The 19,532-nt window shown below is 40.9% G+C and overlaps 1 protein-coding gene across 2 annotated transcripts in view; it reads right to left on the bottom strand.

Annotated features, from left to right (window-relative positions):
* Positions 1 to 19,532, bottom strand: part of MED24 (mediator complex subunit 24) — a 66,181-nt gene that overhangs the window by 36,269 nt on the left and 10,380 nt on the right. For both annotated transcript variants that reach the window (XM_085877782.1, XM_085877781.1), the window contains exons 3-12: positions 14,462 to 14,544; positions 14,332 to 14,370; positions 12,505 to 12,578; positions 12,066 to 12,328; positions 10,253 to 10,367; positions 9,974 to 10,124; positions 7,175 to 7,288; positions 6,157 to 6,204; positions 5,888 to 5,970; positions 5,702 to 5,788 (exon numbers count right to left, since the gene is read on the bottom strand). In XM_085877782.1, the coding sequence (XP_085733908.1) occupies positions 5,702 to 5,788; positions 5,888 to 5,970; positions 6,157 to 6,204; positions 7,175 to 7,288; positions 9,974 to 10,124; positions 10,253 to 10,367; positions 12,066 to 12,328; positions 12,505 to 12,578; positions 14,332 to 14,370; positions 14,462 to 14,544 (1,057 nt within the window). The remainder of the gene's footprint in view (positions 1 to 5,701; positions 5,789 to 5,887; positions 5,971 to 6,156; positions 6,205 to 7,174; positions 7,289 to 9,973; positions 10,125 to 10,252; positions 10,368 to 12,065; positions 12,329 to 12,504; positions 12,579 to 14,331; positions 14,371 to 14,461; positions 14,545 to 19,532) is intronic.

Raw genomic sequence — 19,532 nt, 5'->3', positions numbered from 1 at the left:
AGGGGGTTGAACACACACACACACACACACACACACACACACACACACACACACACACACACACACACACACACACACACACACACACACACACACACACGCTTGGCCGATATCGCCAATTTTTAGGGGATCAGCAAGTTGGAGTCAGTGTGATTACCAACTTCAGTACAAACTGTATACAACCCAAAACCCTTGAGTAGCGTTCACCGACAAACAACGTTGCATTTATATGGACGTTTCAAGGAGATGTGCACAAACATTAATCTTTATAAACAGCGGCATGTGATGGGTGGAAAAACAATTGGCTCGGTAATTTAGACATTAATACAGCAAATGGCTCAGAAATCGGGTGTTAATATCAAATGTATCTTGCTTTGAAACTCACAAAGAGAAACATATAACCTTTGTAAAGCAAACCCGATAACAAAATGCTTTACAAACATTTGTGAGGACAAAGGAAAACCTGATAAAACCGAAATAAGATACAGGTTGAAACTTAAGCACAATGGCGCCCATAACAGACATGGCATGTCCACACACCCGCGGAGAGTCCCTGCAGATCCAAATCTACCCACATGTACCACGTCCATGTGCGCTGTATAGTGTATACGTACCTCTACCTTGTAGTAACTGTTGACTGTACATCCCGATCGGGATACAAACTGTGCCGCTATCGACTGTGGGGCACTCGGTAATTGGCTTAAACACTCAAGCAAGCACTCCGAAGGAACGGCTGGCTTGGCAAGCGATTACCAATTGCCATTAATAAAACTATTCACCCGAAAACGCCCAAGTAATGTACGAATTGGAAAAATGAGCACTTTTTTAGCGTCGGAACTGCTGGTCTCTCGGTACCTTTGTATAAATGATCCGCGGTACCCGAACGCACCACCAATACGTTTTGGGGGTATGCACCATGGTGCGGTACCCCCCCGCCCCTGGTAGCTGGAGCATCGTCTCCTGCTTCGGGCAGTTCGCGTCGAGACCGTGGGCGTGAAGGAGGGGCTTGAGTTGGGAGGGTGGAGTCAGAGTCATGTGGGCGGAGAAGAGGAGGAGCCCAGTGATGCCGACAGAAGGCGGAGTCAAGGTCCAGGTTGAACGAAAGACGAGGCAGGGCAGCAGCAGAGAGAGAGAGAAGGAGTCCGCTCGGACCTTTATAGGCTCCGCAGCGTGGGGTGGGGGCCACCCCGAAACTCGGTGTCGTCACCCGAATCGGGCGCTCTGATTGGCCCTGACTTGAGTGTCATTTTTGAAAGTCACAAAGACTACTACTGGTCATGAAATTTGGTTCATTGCACAGACAGTGTTCCAAAGGACCTTAAAATATATAGGTTCATGGGTCTATGATGTATATTACTGAATATACAGGATTTTTTATTGAATATACATGCCCAGTATTGGCCTTTTTTCTTGTTTCACCTTAAAATATGACATATTTAGACCATGCAAAAATACAACATATAAAACATTCTATATGAAATTTCTCATCTAATCAAAAGGTTGTCACCCACCGTCTGAGAAAATCAGCATTTGTGTCAGTCAGTGGTGGATTTGCATGATATATGCACATTCTGGCATATTTTTATTTTTTCTTGTTTTATTGCCCTTTTAGAGCCTGGGACTATGAAATCCCCTAACAAAATGACGAATTTATCAATAACTCATATTTACGTGTCTTAAATTATTCAACTTATTACCAATAATCAATGTAAAAAAATTGAGATGATCTGGGTGGATACTTAATTACAGCGGCTTGACCGAACTTTCCAACACAAATGTCCGATGGCCCAATATCCAAATCTCTTCATAATATGATAGGCTACTAGTGTGCCAAATTTGGTGCCTTCCTCACAAAATGCACAATTGTTATGCTAAGTTGCTCCACTATTAGATGTGCTTAGCCAAAAGTAGTCCAGCAATGGGTTGAAAAGTACGTGCTGCCCGTATCATGCACAACGTGGAGGATGTTGTCTTTCTTCTTATTAATCGGCCTCGGTACGCGTTCCGTGAAGCGTGGGCGTCGTGATGGGTGTATTTCCTGTATTGTGGAAAACACCATCGGGTGGAAATTACCGCTGCGAGTGCGTTTGGCAGGCTGTGTTTTGTACGGAGGGCTGTCGGTGTCGTGCCTGCTTGGCCTTTGCTGAGGACCCATCTCACAGCGCAGGGTGCACGTGGCTCAGATTTACCTCAGGAATAATCAGAAAAGAGTAGAAATTAAATAAAGAAGAAATGATGTAAGCAAACCTAGCTATGAGATCATCGCAACGCACGTCCCTGTTGCCCGTTCGACAAAAGGGAAGGGACTATCTACACGTATATTAATGGGATAACTGTCTTGGGACCACTATCTGTTGTATGCATGCGGTTCCGAGAACTGCAACAATATTTAAAATATCTTTCTATTTTTTATAATGCCATATTCGTTCCGGTTTCCATTGTGGGGGGGGGGGTGTAAGTGAGCAAGAACAGCCCAGAGGAAGCATTTGTTGTCATTGTTTTGAACATTAACAACTACTTTTTAAAGTTTTATTACTCTTGGCAAATCAATACAGGAAGAAGCTTTAAGAGGATCCAATTTAAAGATGTGTATATCTAAGAAAATGATTTTCCCAATGTTAAAGCCACTTCCTTCTGTGTTATCACCAACATCGATTTCATACCTCTGAAGTTTATCATAAACATGACAATCTTGGAAACTTTGACATGAAGAAATGAAATGAGGGTTTGTTCTCATGTCAAGTGTTTATTCTTTAAACACGTTTCTTTCATCGTCTTATTTTGTCAAATATAAATTTACTGGTATTAAATTCCCTTAGGCTCTTGTTAATTAAAGTTTCAACAGCCAAACTAACTTTCACAATTGCTTCAGCTCCCGATTTTGGTTCTGGCTCTCCAAACCTAAATATTTTTATATGATCCTTAAATTCTTATTTTTATATGATACTTGAATACCCAATAAGTTTTTTTTCAAATACAAGCCCAGCTGTATCCTCTGAGTTTCTTTTTGTGTTTGCATGATTGAAGATGTCTCTTCGAACTACGTTTTAACAAGTCCTTTGAGCATATATCACAATGTTATTTTTCTTGCTCTACTGGTTGGATTAGTTGAAATATATTGTGTGTTTGCATGATTGTAAGTGTTTGTTGTAATATTTGTAGTCCTTATTGCAAACATCACAATGAGTTAAGCTCACCATATTTATATAACAAACAAAAAAAGATGATTTTTCTCGGACACACATATATATATATTTTTGTCTTTTGAATAAAATCTTGGTGAAATCTCTTTCTGATTTATATGTTATATTTTTGTGTTTAAAAGAAAATTTTGTTCGTATTTCAAAATGAATTCAAAAAGGTTACCAATAAATATTTGTTGGGTTTGTAGTTTATTAAAACACCTTCTTTTCTTTTAACTTTCATCACAATCGAGAATGTTGATAAATAATATGTTGGGGTTTGGTTCTTTGGCTAAATATCTTTGTTGAGTTGTGAAAAAATGATTAACCTTCCTCAGCGTTCTGCTCTGAGCTACTCCTGAACCACATATCATTTTAAAATTGTAGTAAATTATTTTTCCATTGTTTTCTTGACATCCATTAAATCTTTTTAAACCTCTCAGTCTGTGTGCTTTACTTACAGTTGTCTTGATTATTCCTTCAACAATACTTTTTTGATACTGTCCACATTCATCATGTTTCCCATTTAAATTCCACGGTTGTGATTTTCTCCACTCTTTGGTTTGGTCTTTGCTTGGCTCTATACTTTTCCAGAGTTTTGAGGTCATTTATATCGAAGCAATTTTGCTTAAGCTGATTTTTTAATGGATGAGATATCTGAAATACATCATTTTCAATATAAAGTTTTCTTGCACAAGGGAGTATTATTCCTAGGTAAGGATATAAAGAGAAGGAATCTCTGTTCAAATGGCAGGATAAACAGGTGAGAGAAAGAGGGTGGAAGGTGTGTGGTCAGGAGTGAGGGGTGGCGGGGGGGGTCAAATAAAATAGTGGGGGGGGGGTAAAAAAAAGCAGTTTTTGATGCATAGTTGAGGCTCATGGAAGAGTTTAGTCCCAGAAATAATTTAATACAGAGAAGCTGATGCAGGATGAGTGGAAAAGGTGGGGGAGGAGAAGGAGAAGTTTGTGCAGATCTGTTTGTGAGAAAAAAAATTCACTCCTTTTTATTGACAGGGTCAAATAGTTTTTTCCCTGAGTTAACATTAAAGTCAATGGGGGAAATAGGACAGTCCAAGAACCAACAAAACTCCCCTACTGACACAGGTGAAAACATAACCTCCATCCACCTTCAGTGGCAGAGGTAATAATTTGCACAATTGCAATATTCATAGGCAGATTTGCACTAATTATTTATCAATCGGGAAACTTGGTGAGGATGCGATTGGGAAAGTGGTCTTAAAAAAAAAAAAGATCTTTTTTACATCTAATTGAAGATAATATAGTCAAATAGACCTTCCACAGCAATATGTGCACACAGTCTATTGATATTACCACTATGCACTCCAAAATGGTACAATGGAGTTCAAAAACATGGCGTTGCAACGCTATAAAAGTGGAAATTTTTAAGCGGCATCAATTTTTGTGCGACAACGGAGAAGCGTGTATTTATCAACGCACAAATACATTTGCCTTTTTTTAGAAATATTACAGCACCAGATTGCACAAAGAATGCTGGTGTCATACCCATACAGTTAGCAGTCGTGCTGTAGCGAGTAGTAAGCAACACTCTTGGCCAGAACATGTAACGTAGGTCCAGATGGTTCGCAACTACAGTACTGTACTTTAGTGTCCACAATTCAACATAAAATATGCTTCGTTATTTGAAGCCAACTTCAAAAAAGGACAAACTTCAATGTTTCTCGAAACCTGCAAGAAAGGGATTGATGCACCGTCTGTCTCTGCCACTAATGAAGAAATATTGAAAGCCAGTACAGGTGAAAGTCCCATACTTGCTTGTGGAGACAGCGACGCTGAGGCCAGAAAATGGAATGAATAAAAATATCCAATGCTCCAAGAGGCCATGAATGTATTTATCTCTATATTCAATTAACTACTGATTTGATGTGCTTTACTGTACTCTTTCCCATCGTATTTTGGAATCCACATGACTTACACCAGGTTTGTAAACCATTTACAAAAGTATGTTTTGATCCCTGCTTCTCTTCAGTTTTGGTTATACTGCAAGTTATTTTCTCCCAATGTAAATATTCATTGCAATTTTACATGGTTAACATCGTTGAGATTGGAATGTGTCTTGTGCCACAACATGAAATTAAATATGCACGAAAACGTTTTCATGTCGCTCAGCATGAAAATATAATCGCAAAAATTTCCACTTCTACAGTCGCACAATATCCTTTTGTAGGAGGTTTTAAACAAGCGATCCAAGGTGCTTGCCCTCACTTGTGGATTTAAAATATCCCACAATTTGAAAATTGCAGGCCATTGTCTCCCAGGCCTTTGTGTAAATTCCATATTATTGTTCTGAATGCCACTGGGATGACAACTGCCAGACACCAAGTGTATTCCTTGCTTAGGAAGTAGCTTCAGCAGCATCTACCCTCATAATCGGCAAATACTCATCAGGTCAGATATCAATATGACTCGACCAGCACCTCACAAGCCATTTCCATTTTCTTGTAAATAGCTATCACTACAATACATTATTCAACTCTTACCTAAAAGCTACAAGCTTTTGGTTTTGGCTTTCCGAGAGAATTCCAAACTTTCCACACTCTTGTAAGATCAGCTGGAAACAGTCGCAGCTGAAAAACGAGCACGTACCGTGTGTCAGACAATCATGCAATAAGGAGGAAACGTGCAAGGAAAAGAATAATAAATAGAGCGGCTCTTAGACAACGCACTTGCATCTATGGTCAGCCTTGTCGAGGAGGGGTGTCAATTTTACCAGGGACTCCAGCGCCAGATTCAATTCATCATTGAAGTCCTGCAAATAATTCACTAATCTCTCAGTGCAAAGGTCATGAATCCATCACATCACAAGGCAGCTGTGAGAATGATGCTGGATAGGCAATAAATAAATAAAAAAAACATGAGCATAGATTCCCAAAACATTCTCTCTGACCCTTCAGGTTATGCAAAAACAATCAGGCGATTCCTGGCATAACCTCACCTTGTCACCCTGATGGAACTTTTTAAGTTTTAAAAGCACTTGGGGCATCTGCAAGACAAGAAATAGGCAATATAATATCCATGTATCAAATAATTTTATTTTTCCAGAAACTCCGATTGCTGTCCTTCTGGGCGAATAACTTTTGAAGGCTCAACCTTCAAATAAAACATCAAAGATCAAGCACAGTGGCTTTAAAACCAAGGAACCACAGTGATCCCAATGAAGCAAGGTCGTGGCCCAAAGATCAAGCAAAAAGTCAGGGCCTTCAAATTAAACCTCTCCTGTACCACTGTCATGGCCTGTATCCTATTTGCCATCACTAGTTCTCTGTCAAAGGCATGCTTCCTTGTTTGACACACGTCATTTAAAGGAGAGTGCAGAACAAACCCCATTGGGAGGACATTCCCCTGTAATTGTCCAAATGAGGGCAGAGAGAGAGAGAGAGAGAGAGAGAGAGAGAGAGAGAGAGAGAGAGAGAGAGAGAGAGAGAGAGAGAGAGAGAGAGAGAGAGAGAGAAAAAAATTGATGTCATAAGCGATAGCATCGCTGGTATCCAGAGTGCTCTTGGAAGGAAGTGATGTCACTTCTACCAAGCTCAGTGGCTGCTCGTGTGCATGTCAAATTCAGTGTCAACATCAGTGTGCATGTGCTTTTGTGTTGCACTCCTCCAAGTCTCACACCATGTTAAAAAAAAAATCAAAGTTAAATTTTAAAAAGGCCAGTTTAACCAATCGTGCCTGCAGTTACCTGGCAAGTTGAGCTTCCCTCCAGCTCTTAAAGGATTCATCATATCCCCCCACAATCTTATACATCTCCTTATATTGTTGTCTGTGGATCCCGATGATGTCTGACTTTCACATGATTCTCAGTAGAATGGCTCACATTTTTTTCAAAATAAAAACCAACAAAAAAAAATCAAATCCACATACCACAATGATACTCAACTTTATAAACAATTTAATACCACATTCTCCACAGCCAAAGGAAGAGCAGGGAATGATAAAAGCTGTACTTTTACCTTGAGGAAGGTGAAAGCAGTCCACTTGAGTTCCTCAATACCCTCAGGAGACTCAATGAGGCCCACCATGCAGGCTTTCCATATTTCCAGCAGCATGAATCGCATGGGGATATGCTGGACACAAATATGTATCAATATCATTATAATCAAGCATGGTTACTTTAGTTCAAAATTAACACACAAACACCTGCTTTAAAAGATGCATGTGTGTGTCGGTGTGTTAAACTCAGAAACCATTCAACATGTAGATCAGTATAACACCTCTAAAGAAACAACTCACACCTGGGTATTTCATGGAATCAAAATCAATTGCTGAGGTAGGGGGTGGGTGTGGGGGGGGGAGAACTTTTTTGCAGGTTTTAAAGATCCACAGAATGAGATTTTTTTAATGTTATGATATTGATTTTTAAGTAACAAACAAAGAACTGAACGTGGTTTCTGCCCCTAAATATTCAAGAAAACCTTCCGGGTCATTATATCATCTGCGTGACATATTCATAATCGGCAAAATGATCGTCTCAACACGCAATGGATAATGGCCAAACAACTCGCTTCGGACTCGTCAGAAAGTGAATTTGATGAAAAATTTTCTGATAGAAAATCCTCAGATTCCGACGATAGTCAAAATCATTATGTACGGTCTGATAGCACCTTCTAAGTGTGATAACCCCGAGGTGGAAATTGGGGATGATATCGTGCATGAAATACCTGGTGTTCACAACAATCGGGACGACGTTGAAGAAAGACTTGGCAATAACTGGGAAGTGGTAAATCAAGAGATAGAACGCGGTAAATATGGAGTTTAGTGGTATTTTGATGCAACACTTCTCTGTCATTCTTATAGTAACTAGAATGGCACTCGGTCAAGCGCACACCTCCACCAGGCTGAACAGTTTAACGTTTTGTATCCCACTGATCGCTATACATATTTGAATTCCATCATTACTTTTCCAACCCGAAGACACTTCATCTCATTTGCAAATGAAAGCAACTGATCATACTTAGAAATGATTATATCACACTGAGCAATTAGTTTGATGATGTCATTACAGGGGTTAAATAGCATCCCAAGATTAACGTATGAAATAGGGAGTTGGGGGAGGGGGGGTGGTGCCTTCATTGAGCATACGTAATATTTTAGGGGGTGTCTGTTGAAGCACTATGGAGCATTACAGGGGGTGGGGGTGTCAGATTTTGGCAAAAAAAGTTACGTAATTTTTGGAATGACCCCCGATAGGTTTCTGTGAAGTCAGTGATGGCATGATAGGGGAGCACAAAACATTACATATTCCGCTGTTTTGATGGTGAGAATGCCTGTTTGCATTTATGACGGGAGGAGGGTGAGAGTAAAGATAGGACAATTTTGGAATGGGGAGGGAGGGGGTTGAGGACTTTCGGTGGGAGGGACATAGGGGGGGTTTAAGGCTTGAGTGTGGGGAGAGATTGATGCCTTAGGGTTGGGAGGGGAAGGTGAGGACTTGGGGTTGGAAGTGGGGGTGGGGGTGGGAGAGCAAAGATGGGACATAGTTGGAAGGGGAAGGGTGAGGTTTTTTTGGTGAAGAGTTGTCAGAGTTGCATGTCAGTTTACTCACAGTGAAAATGCAATTGTGTGTGTGTGTGTGTGTGTGTGTGTGTGTGTGTGTGTGTGTGTGTGTGTGTGTGTGTGTGTGTGTGTGTGTGTGTGTGTGCGTGCGTGTGCGTGTGCCACTGTGGTGGGGGGGGGGAAGCAAACACAATCACCCGACGGGTAATGTAATGTGATGGTAAATCACAAATGACAAAACTCAAAAGTAAAAGTTGGGCAATAATTATTGCAGTTTCTAACTTGTAGAGCCTTTCACCGTTGTACTCTAGTTTCTCTTGCCCTGATCGCTTGTGCCTGCCATAAAGGTTTGTTGAAAATCTGATGACAAAAGCTCAAATTGTTTAAAAAACAAAAAAGAGAGACAGACACACACACAAAAGTGATTGCAAAACCCCGTCTCCCATAGCACGGACAGACAAACTAATAAAATTACCCAATTCTCTGCAGGAAAACCAGAAAACAGAAGTTGGGGAATGATCATATGAATGATGCACAAAATGTGCAAAATTCCAATCATATTTTACGATTACAGCACAGAGGAGATGCAAACATCCAAAACTACTTGATAGGATCAATAGTTACGCTTTCACTTATGTTTCATGTCGCTGGACTGGATTTTCACAAATCAAATGCATCAATCATGTTATATGCCAAGGTCGTATTGCAATTCGGATATTTTTCCCCAACTGTTTGCTCAGATTTAGAAAATGACTCCGACATTCAGAAAAACGACAAAATCCACAGATAAGCAGAAATTTCTCATGCATGTTCAATATACTATGAAAAACAAATGTTGCACAAAGCTACAAACAGTTAAAGCTCACTTTATAAAATGAACAAAAGGTCGAAGAACAATCTTGCTTTGGCTGATTGGATTGCCCCGAGCCAACGTACCCACAAGTCAGTAGTCGTCCCATTTAGATTTCCCGCAGAATTAGGATTCACTTGTAAAGTGTGCTGATGTTTGAGAAGCAAATGTACCGCACACACAAATGTACCATCAGATGTGAGATTAAGCCAGGTGCTAGTGAGAATGAGGACATCAAATACTCCATCGTATTTGATATAGGAGACTACTTTCGATATAGGAGATGATTCGTATTTGATATAGTAGATAATAGTAGACCATTTCATAGCAATACCCCAATAGCCTGACCAGCACCGACAAGGTATCCCATCTGCATGCATCTATAGGCAACAAGATAGTCATGTACCTGCACCCGTTTTACAATCAGCAGGTGCTCAACCAAAGGTTGCCCTTCGGCTGTGAGGTTGGTGGTTCCCTCCAGGGTGATCAAAGCTTGAATGGTGGGGAACTCCACATGGGTGGATTGTTCTTCTCCAAGCAGCAGTAGTGATGGAATTCTGCAAACAGAAAAGCAGGACAAAGAACATCACTCCGAAGGTAAAAAATAAAAAATAAAACTTTCACAACTGTTACTGCCCGACATTGCCACCAAATCCGTTGTCGTGAATGACAGCAGCGGCATCACCTCTTGATGACCATTGTGCATTCCTCCAAGCGCCTCTTGACATCATTTGGACAGCCAATGCTGTTCAGAAACTCTGGAATCTTCCATGTGGTCTGCTCAACCAACGACCAGATACCTGGATGGGAAAAGCAAAAAAAACGGTATCTTAAAGATTGACTTGGTCTTTTACACCAGCTTAGGTATTTGGTGAATTTATAAAAAGTGTCAACATGCTCCAAAAAACATGTATTTTTTGCGAGGTGTTTAATAAAGTGGCACTTTAGCAAATAATAAATTAAAATAATTCGCACGCATCGATTGTTATCATTGGCAAGACACGAAAAAGCACGAAATTGTATTCTTATATTGGATAACACTCGTACAATACTATCACTAAGCAGAATACTCGACAATACTTCACAAGGAGGGTACCCTTTTCTTTTTCAAAAATAAGTTTTTCACACAACTGCCAAACATGTCACAACCCATTCAGCTAAACTGAGAATAATCACTCATGTATATAGACTACTTCGAATGTAACATTCGATGCATTGGACTAAATTAGTTTTGGACACACCATATTTGTGTATATAATAAACAGATGATCCCACAACAATGCTTCGCATGAAGTAGGTTACAGATGAAACATTCACTTCTTCCTCCGCTCCTAAACTCAAACCATTTTGCATGAATAGGCGTGCTGCTGCACTGCAATTTGTGACAGCATTTTCTTCCTCCCTTCAAAGCAGGCATTCGAGGGCCTGTTCTGTTCAGGAAAGTCGAGTAGAACACAGTGGCAGTGTTCTATATCCTTATATCATCAGAGTGGGGATAGGGGGGTGGATCTTTATTAATGTTTTCTTATCTTCAATGACCATCAGGATGCCTCAAGACTGACGTGAATAAGCAAAGTTTATATCGACAACTCTGGATTTTAGCTCATTTTCTTAGAGGATGTATTACCGTGGTGACACATGCTGTACATTAGATTGTTCAAAGCTTTGTTGTAGGACCAGCAGGATGACCTCGAGGGACGCACACTAGCCACCAAGCTTTCCAGCTTGGGTGTGAATCCCAACCATTACAAAATGTCAATCCGGTGTTTCACAGGCAGGATGATTCATCAATGTGTGTGCCATCCTCGGATGGACGTTAAACGGGAATCGAGTGAACCGGCATTAGTTGGACGTTAAAGACCCCACGGTGTCCTTAGCAAAGAGTATGTGAGCAAATGTTGGCACCCAAAACAAATTCCAAATTCCTGCCCCAACTGCTGCTGAGAAGGCAATGGCAAACCACCCAGTATAATCCTTGCTCAGGAAGCTGTTTTGGTGTCACCGGCACTCTGCAAAGAGTATAGTACATCAGAGAGAGAGAGGAAGAAGAGAGAGTTTTGTTCTGCTTCCCACTCGTTAGCTTCCTCAGGATCTACTTCGAAAATAATTTTGAAAAGTCAATAGCCTCACTTCCTGTTTTATGCTGGTTTCCTAATGTTTACTGTACTAAACTACATTTAATATGCCTCGTCATACAATATATATATATATATATATATATATATATATATATATATATATATATATATACATACATATATACATACATATATATATGTCAGAATATGTAATGTTAATAATATTGATAACAATAATAAAAACTGGTCAAGACCAATTGTCCCCAGAATGGATCCATTTGGCTAAACAACAAACTACTGCATTAACAAAATAATATTTGTGCCAAGTTGCATTTTATAGTTTTTAATAACAGCAATGGAAGATTCTGCATAAAATAGATGGAAAGTGGTTCAGGTAACAGCTCAAGCAATGGCACACACTCTGCTCCTCGAGGCGTGCAATGTGCAGAAAGGCACGATTCCGAGCACCACCCAGAACTTTCTCCAAAGCTGAGGCACAGGAAGGGAGGAGCCCCAAGGGAGGAGGGGCTGTGGGTGGGACAGTGGGCAGAGGCTCAGAGGTCTGCGGTGCCTGTGCCATGTGAATGCGATCCAGGCAGTGGGTGATGCATTGCAGCAGCCACAAGAGACAGCTTAGCAGGGCTCGACAGAGACTCATGCATTCTTCTGCTTTGCCGTAACAGCTATGCGTCGAGAGCACAGGGAAAAAAAAGATCGGGAGGGAAGAAACAGTACCAGTGTTTTTGTGTACAAATGTGACTAGATATGTGGTCATATGCAAATTTGAACGAGGAACGCACGGTTTTTCTGAGCCCACAGAATACCCATCATTACATGGGATGCAAAAGATTTTTCAAACCTCAGGTGCGGACAAATATTTTCAATAAGCTCCAGGAGGGAAATGACGCAGTAGTCTCTCGAAAAGTCCTCAAACTGGGAAAGATAAGCAATAGAAACATGGAAAACAATGAAATTTCAAATAATAATAGTAATAATAAGTTTCCTTATGAGCAACTTCAACACAAAAGGAAGCTAATAGGCCCATCAAGCCTGTGTAATGGTTGCTAACCTATGGTTGTTTGTCCATGCTCCATCCATTTTAAATGCTGAGTGTTGAGCAAGGAAGCAGCACATACCATTTTGAAAGTCCTTGGTAGGACTTGCCCAGGGATTAAACAGCTGACCTCCCCGGGTTAGAGCGGAGGCTCTAACTGTTGCACCGCCGAGTCCGATCGGCCTCTACACGTTAAGATCTCCACATTTTAACAACCTTAGTTTATAGACCACCATGACCAAAAGTTTCTTCTCTTTTCTCAAGCATGTAATCTGTTCCCATGCCAACAGTTGTAAAGTCACAACTTGTTGATACAAAAAAGACAGTTTTTACAAAATGACTTAATTAGTGCCACAAACAAGCTCAAATGAGCTAAGATCCTCGTCCTCTTAATGATGACGTCATAAAAACGAATATGACGTCATTGTGATGTATCAGGTTTGTGATAAATTATCTGTGCTAATGCCTGGCTTGATTCCCGCAAACAAAATTCAAACAGCTTACCTAGTTTCGGAGATAATGGTATAGGCGATTTCCATTAGCGGCGATATTATGACGTCAACTTTTTTTCTTGGAAGAATTTCGAAAATCGGAGATGGTTACTGCCTGCACGTGGGCTTTCTGCATATACATGGCAAGTTTCACGAAGATGGAATGAAAACTCTGGGTTGTGAAACAAAAAAATGTCAAAAAATAGGAATGACGTCATAAAAATTGATATGATGTCATAGTGATGCATCATATGTGCTCTGCTAATGCTAAAGCCCTGTTTGATTCGTGCAAAAATTTTTTTAAAAGCTTGCCTAGTTTTGGAGATAAATTTTTCGGCGATTTCCATTAGCGGAGATATTTTGACGTCATAACTTTTTTTCTAGGAGGAATTTTCAAAATCGGAGATGGTTACTGTCTGCGCAGGGTATTATATATATATATATATATATATATATATATATATATATATATATATATATATATATATATATATATATATATATATATATATATATATATATATATATATATATGCCAAGTTTCAGGAAGTTTCGATGAAAACTGTAGGCTGTGAAACAAAAAAGTCCACAAGAAGAAGATGAAGAACAACAACGTGAGTAAGACTTAGAGATCCTCCACGAGGATCTAAAAATGCCTCTACGTAGAATCGCAGGTCATGGGACTCTTCAAGGTTATGGGACAGATTAGATCAGATCAGGTAATACAAGGGTTATTTTCATTATATTCAGTCGGAAGAGTGGGATGGATTTAACCGATGATGACACCATTTATTTTCTATTCGCAAATCTTACAGCGTTTTCGTCCTTCAGAACAATATTCTCCGAACACTATTTCTCGCTCGACGAGCTTTTCTTTGTTTACGGGTCCAGTTATTCTCACGTTTTGTACCTAGAGAGGCTATTTCACCAGCTCCCTTTGATAATTAGAAGTACCTCTCCCTTTTCAAATAACTAAATGTTTGGAGTTTAAAAAATAAAGGTCATACAAAAGTGTGACAAACCGGAAGTAAGTTTGGATTTTGCAAAGAAAACTAGTACAAATTAGCTGGTTATATGAAGGATTTCCCCCAATCAGAAGTGCTTATGATAATAAGACTGACCTCAAGAAAAATAGAATTACCTTGGTGATAGCAAGAATCAGATTGGAGTAGGACACCATCTGAAAAGCATCAAGCACACAATCTCAGATAAATAACCCATGCTATTATGTTAATCGGCCAAAATGCTTTGGTGTTAGCACATATGGTTACCTGGGAATTTATTGCATATTTGAGGTAGGACAATAAGATGGAATTGGGAGCCGGACCAATCATAGCTTGTTCCAAAAGGTGATCTGGAAATAAGATAAGGATAAGAAATGATTGAAGAATTCTGCGGCAGTGAATTATTAAATGTATATCATGAAAATTTTCAAATTATTACACCACACGCACGAAGCCAAAAGCCGAGTAAAGCAATTGGTTCACTTTGTCGGCTGTCTGTCGAGAGATCTCAGTCTATGATTGAGGAACTACTTCATTTCAGTTGAATTTTCTATTTTGAATACTGTTGGACCCCGCTATTCACGGGGGAAACGTTCCTGAAAAAATCTGCGAATGCCGGGGTCTGCAAATGTTGGGGCATTGTTTTTGGGGGGTTTTTTTTGTTTGGTTGTATTTTTACATGGTCTAGGCTAGTGGAAGAGCGATTACACAGAACAAATCAGGACACAACCTAACGAAGGGAACAGCAGGAGAAAGGGGAAACACTAACAGTAGGGCAGAGGGAGAAAGTAGATGAGACGGACAAGCAAGGGATAAGGGAGAATGCAAAGGTTAAACAATATGGATGCATTCGCAAAATTGTTTTTGACCAGTTTGTAATTTTGTCAAGGTCTGAGGAGAGGGAAGAGGTTGCTACCTGTTTGTCAGAAGAATGAGAGATGTCACGGCAGAGGGTGGAGTCATCAGCAAAGAGATAAAGAGATTTTCAAGACAGTCAGTGAGATCATTGATGAATATTAGGAATAATATGGGGCCTAGAAAACAGCCTTGGGGTACTCCAGCCTTGACAAGGAGAGGAGAGGAGATGAAAGGGTTCCGTTGAGAGCCACACTTTGTCTTTTAGAGTGGTGGAAGTCAGCAATCCAAGAGTGGAGTTGGCCACTGATTCCATAGGCAGACAGTTTGATGAGCAAGGCAGGATGCCAGACTATCAAAAGCTCGATATATGTCCAGAGAGATGACCCCGATCTTATGTCTGATATTGAGGGCCTCCACCATTGTTGGGAGAGTAGAAGCAGCATCTCCAAGGCAGAGTGACCAGGTCTGAATCCGAATTTATGATCTGAGATGAGGCTGTTGGAGAAAAGGAATGATTTTATGTCAACTGCGATGATGGATTCCCATGACTGTGCTGGTAACTGGAAGTACAGTTAGCTTATTGGGCTATAGTTAAAGGGATCCGTTTTTGCACCTTTCTGATGTAATGCTGTGATGTTGGCAAACACGAATGTAGAAGCTGGTCACACTTTATGACCCGCGAATATGCGGGTTCCACTAATAGTGAATCTGTGAATAGTGGGGTCCCGACAGTCGTGTAGTACACAAATCGGAACACGAACCTGCAGTTTAGAAGTAATTTGGAAAATTGTATATGGCGGCACCTTGCACTGTTTGTTTGGACAGGCAGACAAACTGCATTGTACTGGATGGAATCTCATCACAATTGCACATGCGCAGAGAGAAGCAAGGATTTTTTTTTCAGTCTGTCTACCTGTCTGGCATTCAAACAAAATTAAAAATAATTCCAAACAGGAAACTTCCTGCTCTTAGGGGAGTCATAAAGGACACAAATAACAAGCACGAATAACTTGTTGTTGTTTCATATGCAGCCTATGGCTGCTGGTTGCATCGTTTTTTCTGGAAGTGTGGCTGTGCCGCTTATGCAGTGCCCCTGTTACCAGTAAGCTGTTACTCATTTTGCCAACCTCGGAAGGATGACAGGCTGAGTCAATCCACCCGGTGTTATTTCAACGGCACGACAGGGGCTCAAACTCAAGACCCTCAAATCTTCAGCCAACCACCTTAACCCTTAAGCCAACAACAGGCTTCACGAATAACTAATGTTGCATATTAAAGAAGGTGATGCATCAATGGCGGTAAACTTCCAAAACAAAGTTGTTGTTTTCCAATAACCTTTAAAACCTTTATTTTATTTCAATTGAACTACATGCTTGAACGCTGTAGAACACAAATCGCCTTATTGGCACTTTCAAAAACCTTCCATTTCGTATACCTGAGACAAAATATTCACACAGTCTCATTCCCTGAGGGCAGAGTAAGGGTGAGATTCAGCAATCAGAGAAATAAGGCAGCACCAAGGGCATTTTTGTATGTGCATAGTCGAGGCTCCTGGAAGAACAAGTACACCGAGCGGATCAAGACACAACAGGATGCAAAAGGAAAAGTGGAGAGAGCGGGGAAACACCAACAGCAGAGTAGAAGACAGAGAGAGACTTGGACAAGCAATGGGTGTGATGAGGAATAGGGGGCAGGAGAGGATGCATGGATGCAGAAGGAAACTCCAAGGAGGGAAAACTGGAAATTTGGATGGAGGAGAAATGGAGGTGAGGTGGGAGGGAGGGTGGGATTAACTAGGGTATAAAAGACCGTGGTTTTGGATTGGGGATGATCTGAGATGATGGTGAAGAGTTGTCTTGAAGCCCAGGAGGGAAGAATGGGATTGAAGGGAATGTGGAAGTTGTTTCCACAGGTGGGAAAAAAAACAGGAACAAATGAGTGCAGGTGGGCAGTGATACTCGATGTTTCACCAGAAGGTGTACCCATGTGCGCTCTGGAGAAACCTGGATAGGGGGAAAAGAGGGGGTCATGGAAAGAGCAGAAGACAGAGAGACCACCAACCCATTTGTGACAGCGAAATGATAAGCCCTTAGACTCGGCTTCATCATGGGAGATTCCAATAATCTTGAAGGCCTTGTTTTCCAAGGTGTCAAAATGCGCAACATGTGAGGCAGGGAAGCCAGCCCAGAAGGTAAAGCAGTACTCCATCAAGCTGTGGATGAAGGCCTTGTTGGTGGACACAAGTTCAGGTGTGCAAAGGAAAGACTTTGTACGACAGAGGATGCCGTCGGCGGCTGGCTTTGAAGGGCAGTTTTGAAATGTGGTTTGCCCAAGAAAGATCATTGCTGATAGTGAGACCAAGGAGGTTGAATGACTGAACTTTCTCAAGAGGATTGCCAAGAAAGTAGATTTGGGGGGGTAGGGGTTGCCATACGGTCCTTTCAGAGAGATCGTGAGTGTGTGAGATCTGTCAGGATTGAAAGATATATTCCAAGTGCTTGACCAGCTTGTGATTTTGTCAAGGTCTGAAGAGAGGGAAGAGGCTGCAGCCTTCATGTCTGAAGTACTCATCCTGAAGGGCTGTCACGACAGAGGATGGAGTCATCAGCAAACAGTTTAGTGAAAAATGCAAAGCAAGGGTTAAAAAGACCCTCCCCATGTCCTTTTTCTCAAGACTGCACAAGTTAAGGTATTCTATGAACTTTCCCATTCTGGTTGAGTCAATTCCACATGCGTAGTCCGACAGGATGGTGCAGACGTAGCGCACTTACTTTCAAGCTCTCGAGTCTGGGTTCAATTGCCGACCCGACTATAAACTGCCGGATTGGTGTCTCGCAGGCACGACATCGCATCATAAACTGCTCCATCCCTTAGATTTACGTGTCCCGTCTAATAACATTAGGGGGGTTTTAAAGATCCCCACAGTGTTATTTGCAAAGAATAGGCAAGTTATTGCTGGAACCTTGAATAAATTATAAGTTGCTACCCAAATCAACAGTAATCAAACTTCAGGCCTGGCCAGCCGGTTTGTGAAGGACTTGGTTCTGGCCGACCCCAAACTAAGATGGCGATTAAAGTCCTATTATGGTCATTCATCCATGCTAATCTAATGTGAAACAAAACCTTTTCTTTTCCTCAAGCAAACCTTATCTACACCAAATGTGAGGAGGTTTACTGTTTGGAAAATTAATGCAACAAACAGCATAAAATCAAAGCTCCCTTAAGGCCCTGTCACATCTTGACGTTTTAGCCAGCGTATGCCGACGTATGAAAAATTTGGCGAATACGCTGGCACTCGTCGAATACGTTATGGGTAAGTTTTGTATACGTTAAGAGCACGCTGAAGCACGCTCGTAGTACGCCGAGCTCGTCGACAAATTTTAAGCATGCTCAAAATTTCTCGACGTATACCAGCGTATGACTCACACGTTCCGCATACGCTGGCCATAAATTGTAGGCACGTTATGCGATCGTTGACACACGTCGACACACGTTACTTGTAAGTTACTCACAAGTTGAAACACGTCGAGGTAATGTTTAGCGTACCCGAAACTTATTTCTAACCTATGAGTAACGTGCTTTGAACATATGTGTAACGTATCTCCAACGCATATTGACGTATGTAGATGTATTTGACGTCTTCCGGACAACCACAGAACTTACTGAACGTGTTTCTAACTTACAGCTACTGTATAATGGCGTATTGGCAGCGTTTAGGGGAATTGGTATATAAAAATGGGCTTCACAGGAGGAACCCGTCAGTGTTCCAGACTCCATGTTTTTTTTTTGTTTTGTTTTTTTCTTCGGCATGACGGTGATGTTGACACTTCGATTTATAGTGCGGTTATGATTTAAATCGTTGAGCGGCAGCCTATTAATAGGCTACGCCACGTGATCGTCGGCGATACGCTGCCGCGCTATGCATAAGTTAGACTATCGTTGGGCATAGGTTGTGAACGCCGACAACACGCTAAGCATTCGTTGGTATAAGTTATCGAAACGTTCTGTGTACGTTACTAATACGTTATGCATACGTCCAACTCGTTATGAATACGCCCAAAACTAAAAAAAAAAACACGAATAGTTCAGCGTACGCCAGCGTTTTAGATCAATTTTGATACGTTGCCATACACTGGCTAAAACGTCAAGGTGTGACAGGGCCATAAAGAAAGCAGGCTAAAGTGAGTCAAATTAAAACTAACTAAATAAATAAAGATATCAAAATTTTCACTTCACATCAATATTGAGAAAAAAATGACACTATTAAGCATAAAATGCAACTTTAGTGAAATATCCAATCATTTTTTTTCTTTTTTTACAAGCAGTCATATGTTGTCTACAATTGGCTCTAAAACACACGTGATGTCGTCACTTGTTCCTTTGGCTAATCCTGAGCAAGACATGGCAGCCTCCTCATAAATTACTCGGGAGTTCACCAACTTGTTGCATCTCATTACCTTTACAGAGCTACGTGATTCGC

This window comes from Eptatretus burgeri, chromosome 4 (genome assembly GCF_056783735.1).
Source record: "Eptatretus burgeri isolate ZD-2024b chromosome 4, Ebu_testis_v1, whole genome shotgun sequence".
Taxonomy (NCBI): domain Eukaryota; kingdom Metazoa; phylum Chordata; class Myxini; order Myxiniformes; family Myxinidae; genus Eptatretus; species Eptatretus burgeri.
The sequence above is the reverse complement of the archived record's forward strand: the minus strand, read 5'-3'. Positions and strand labels throughout refer to the sequence as shown.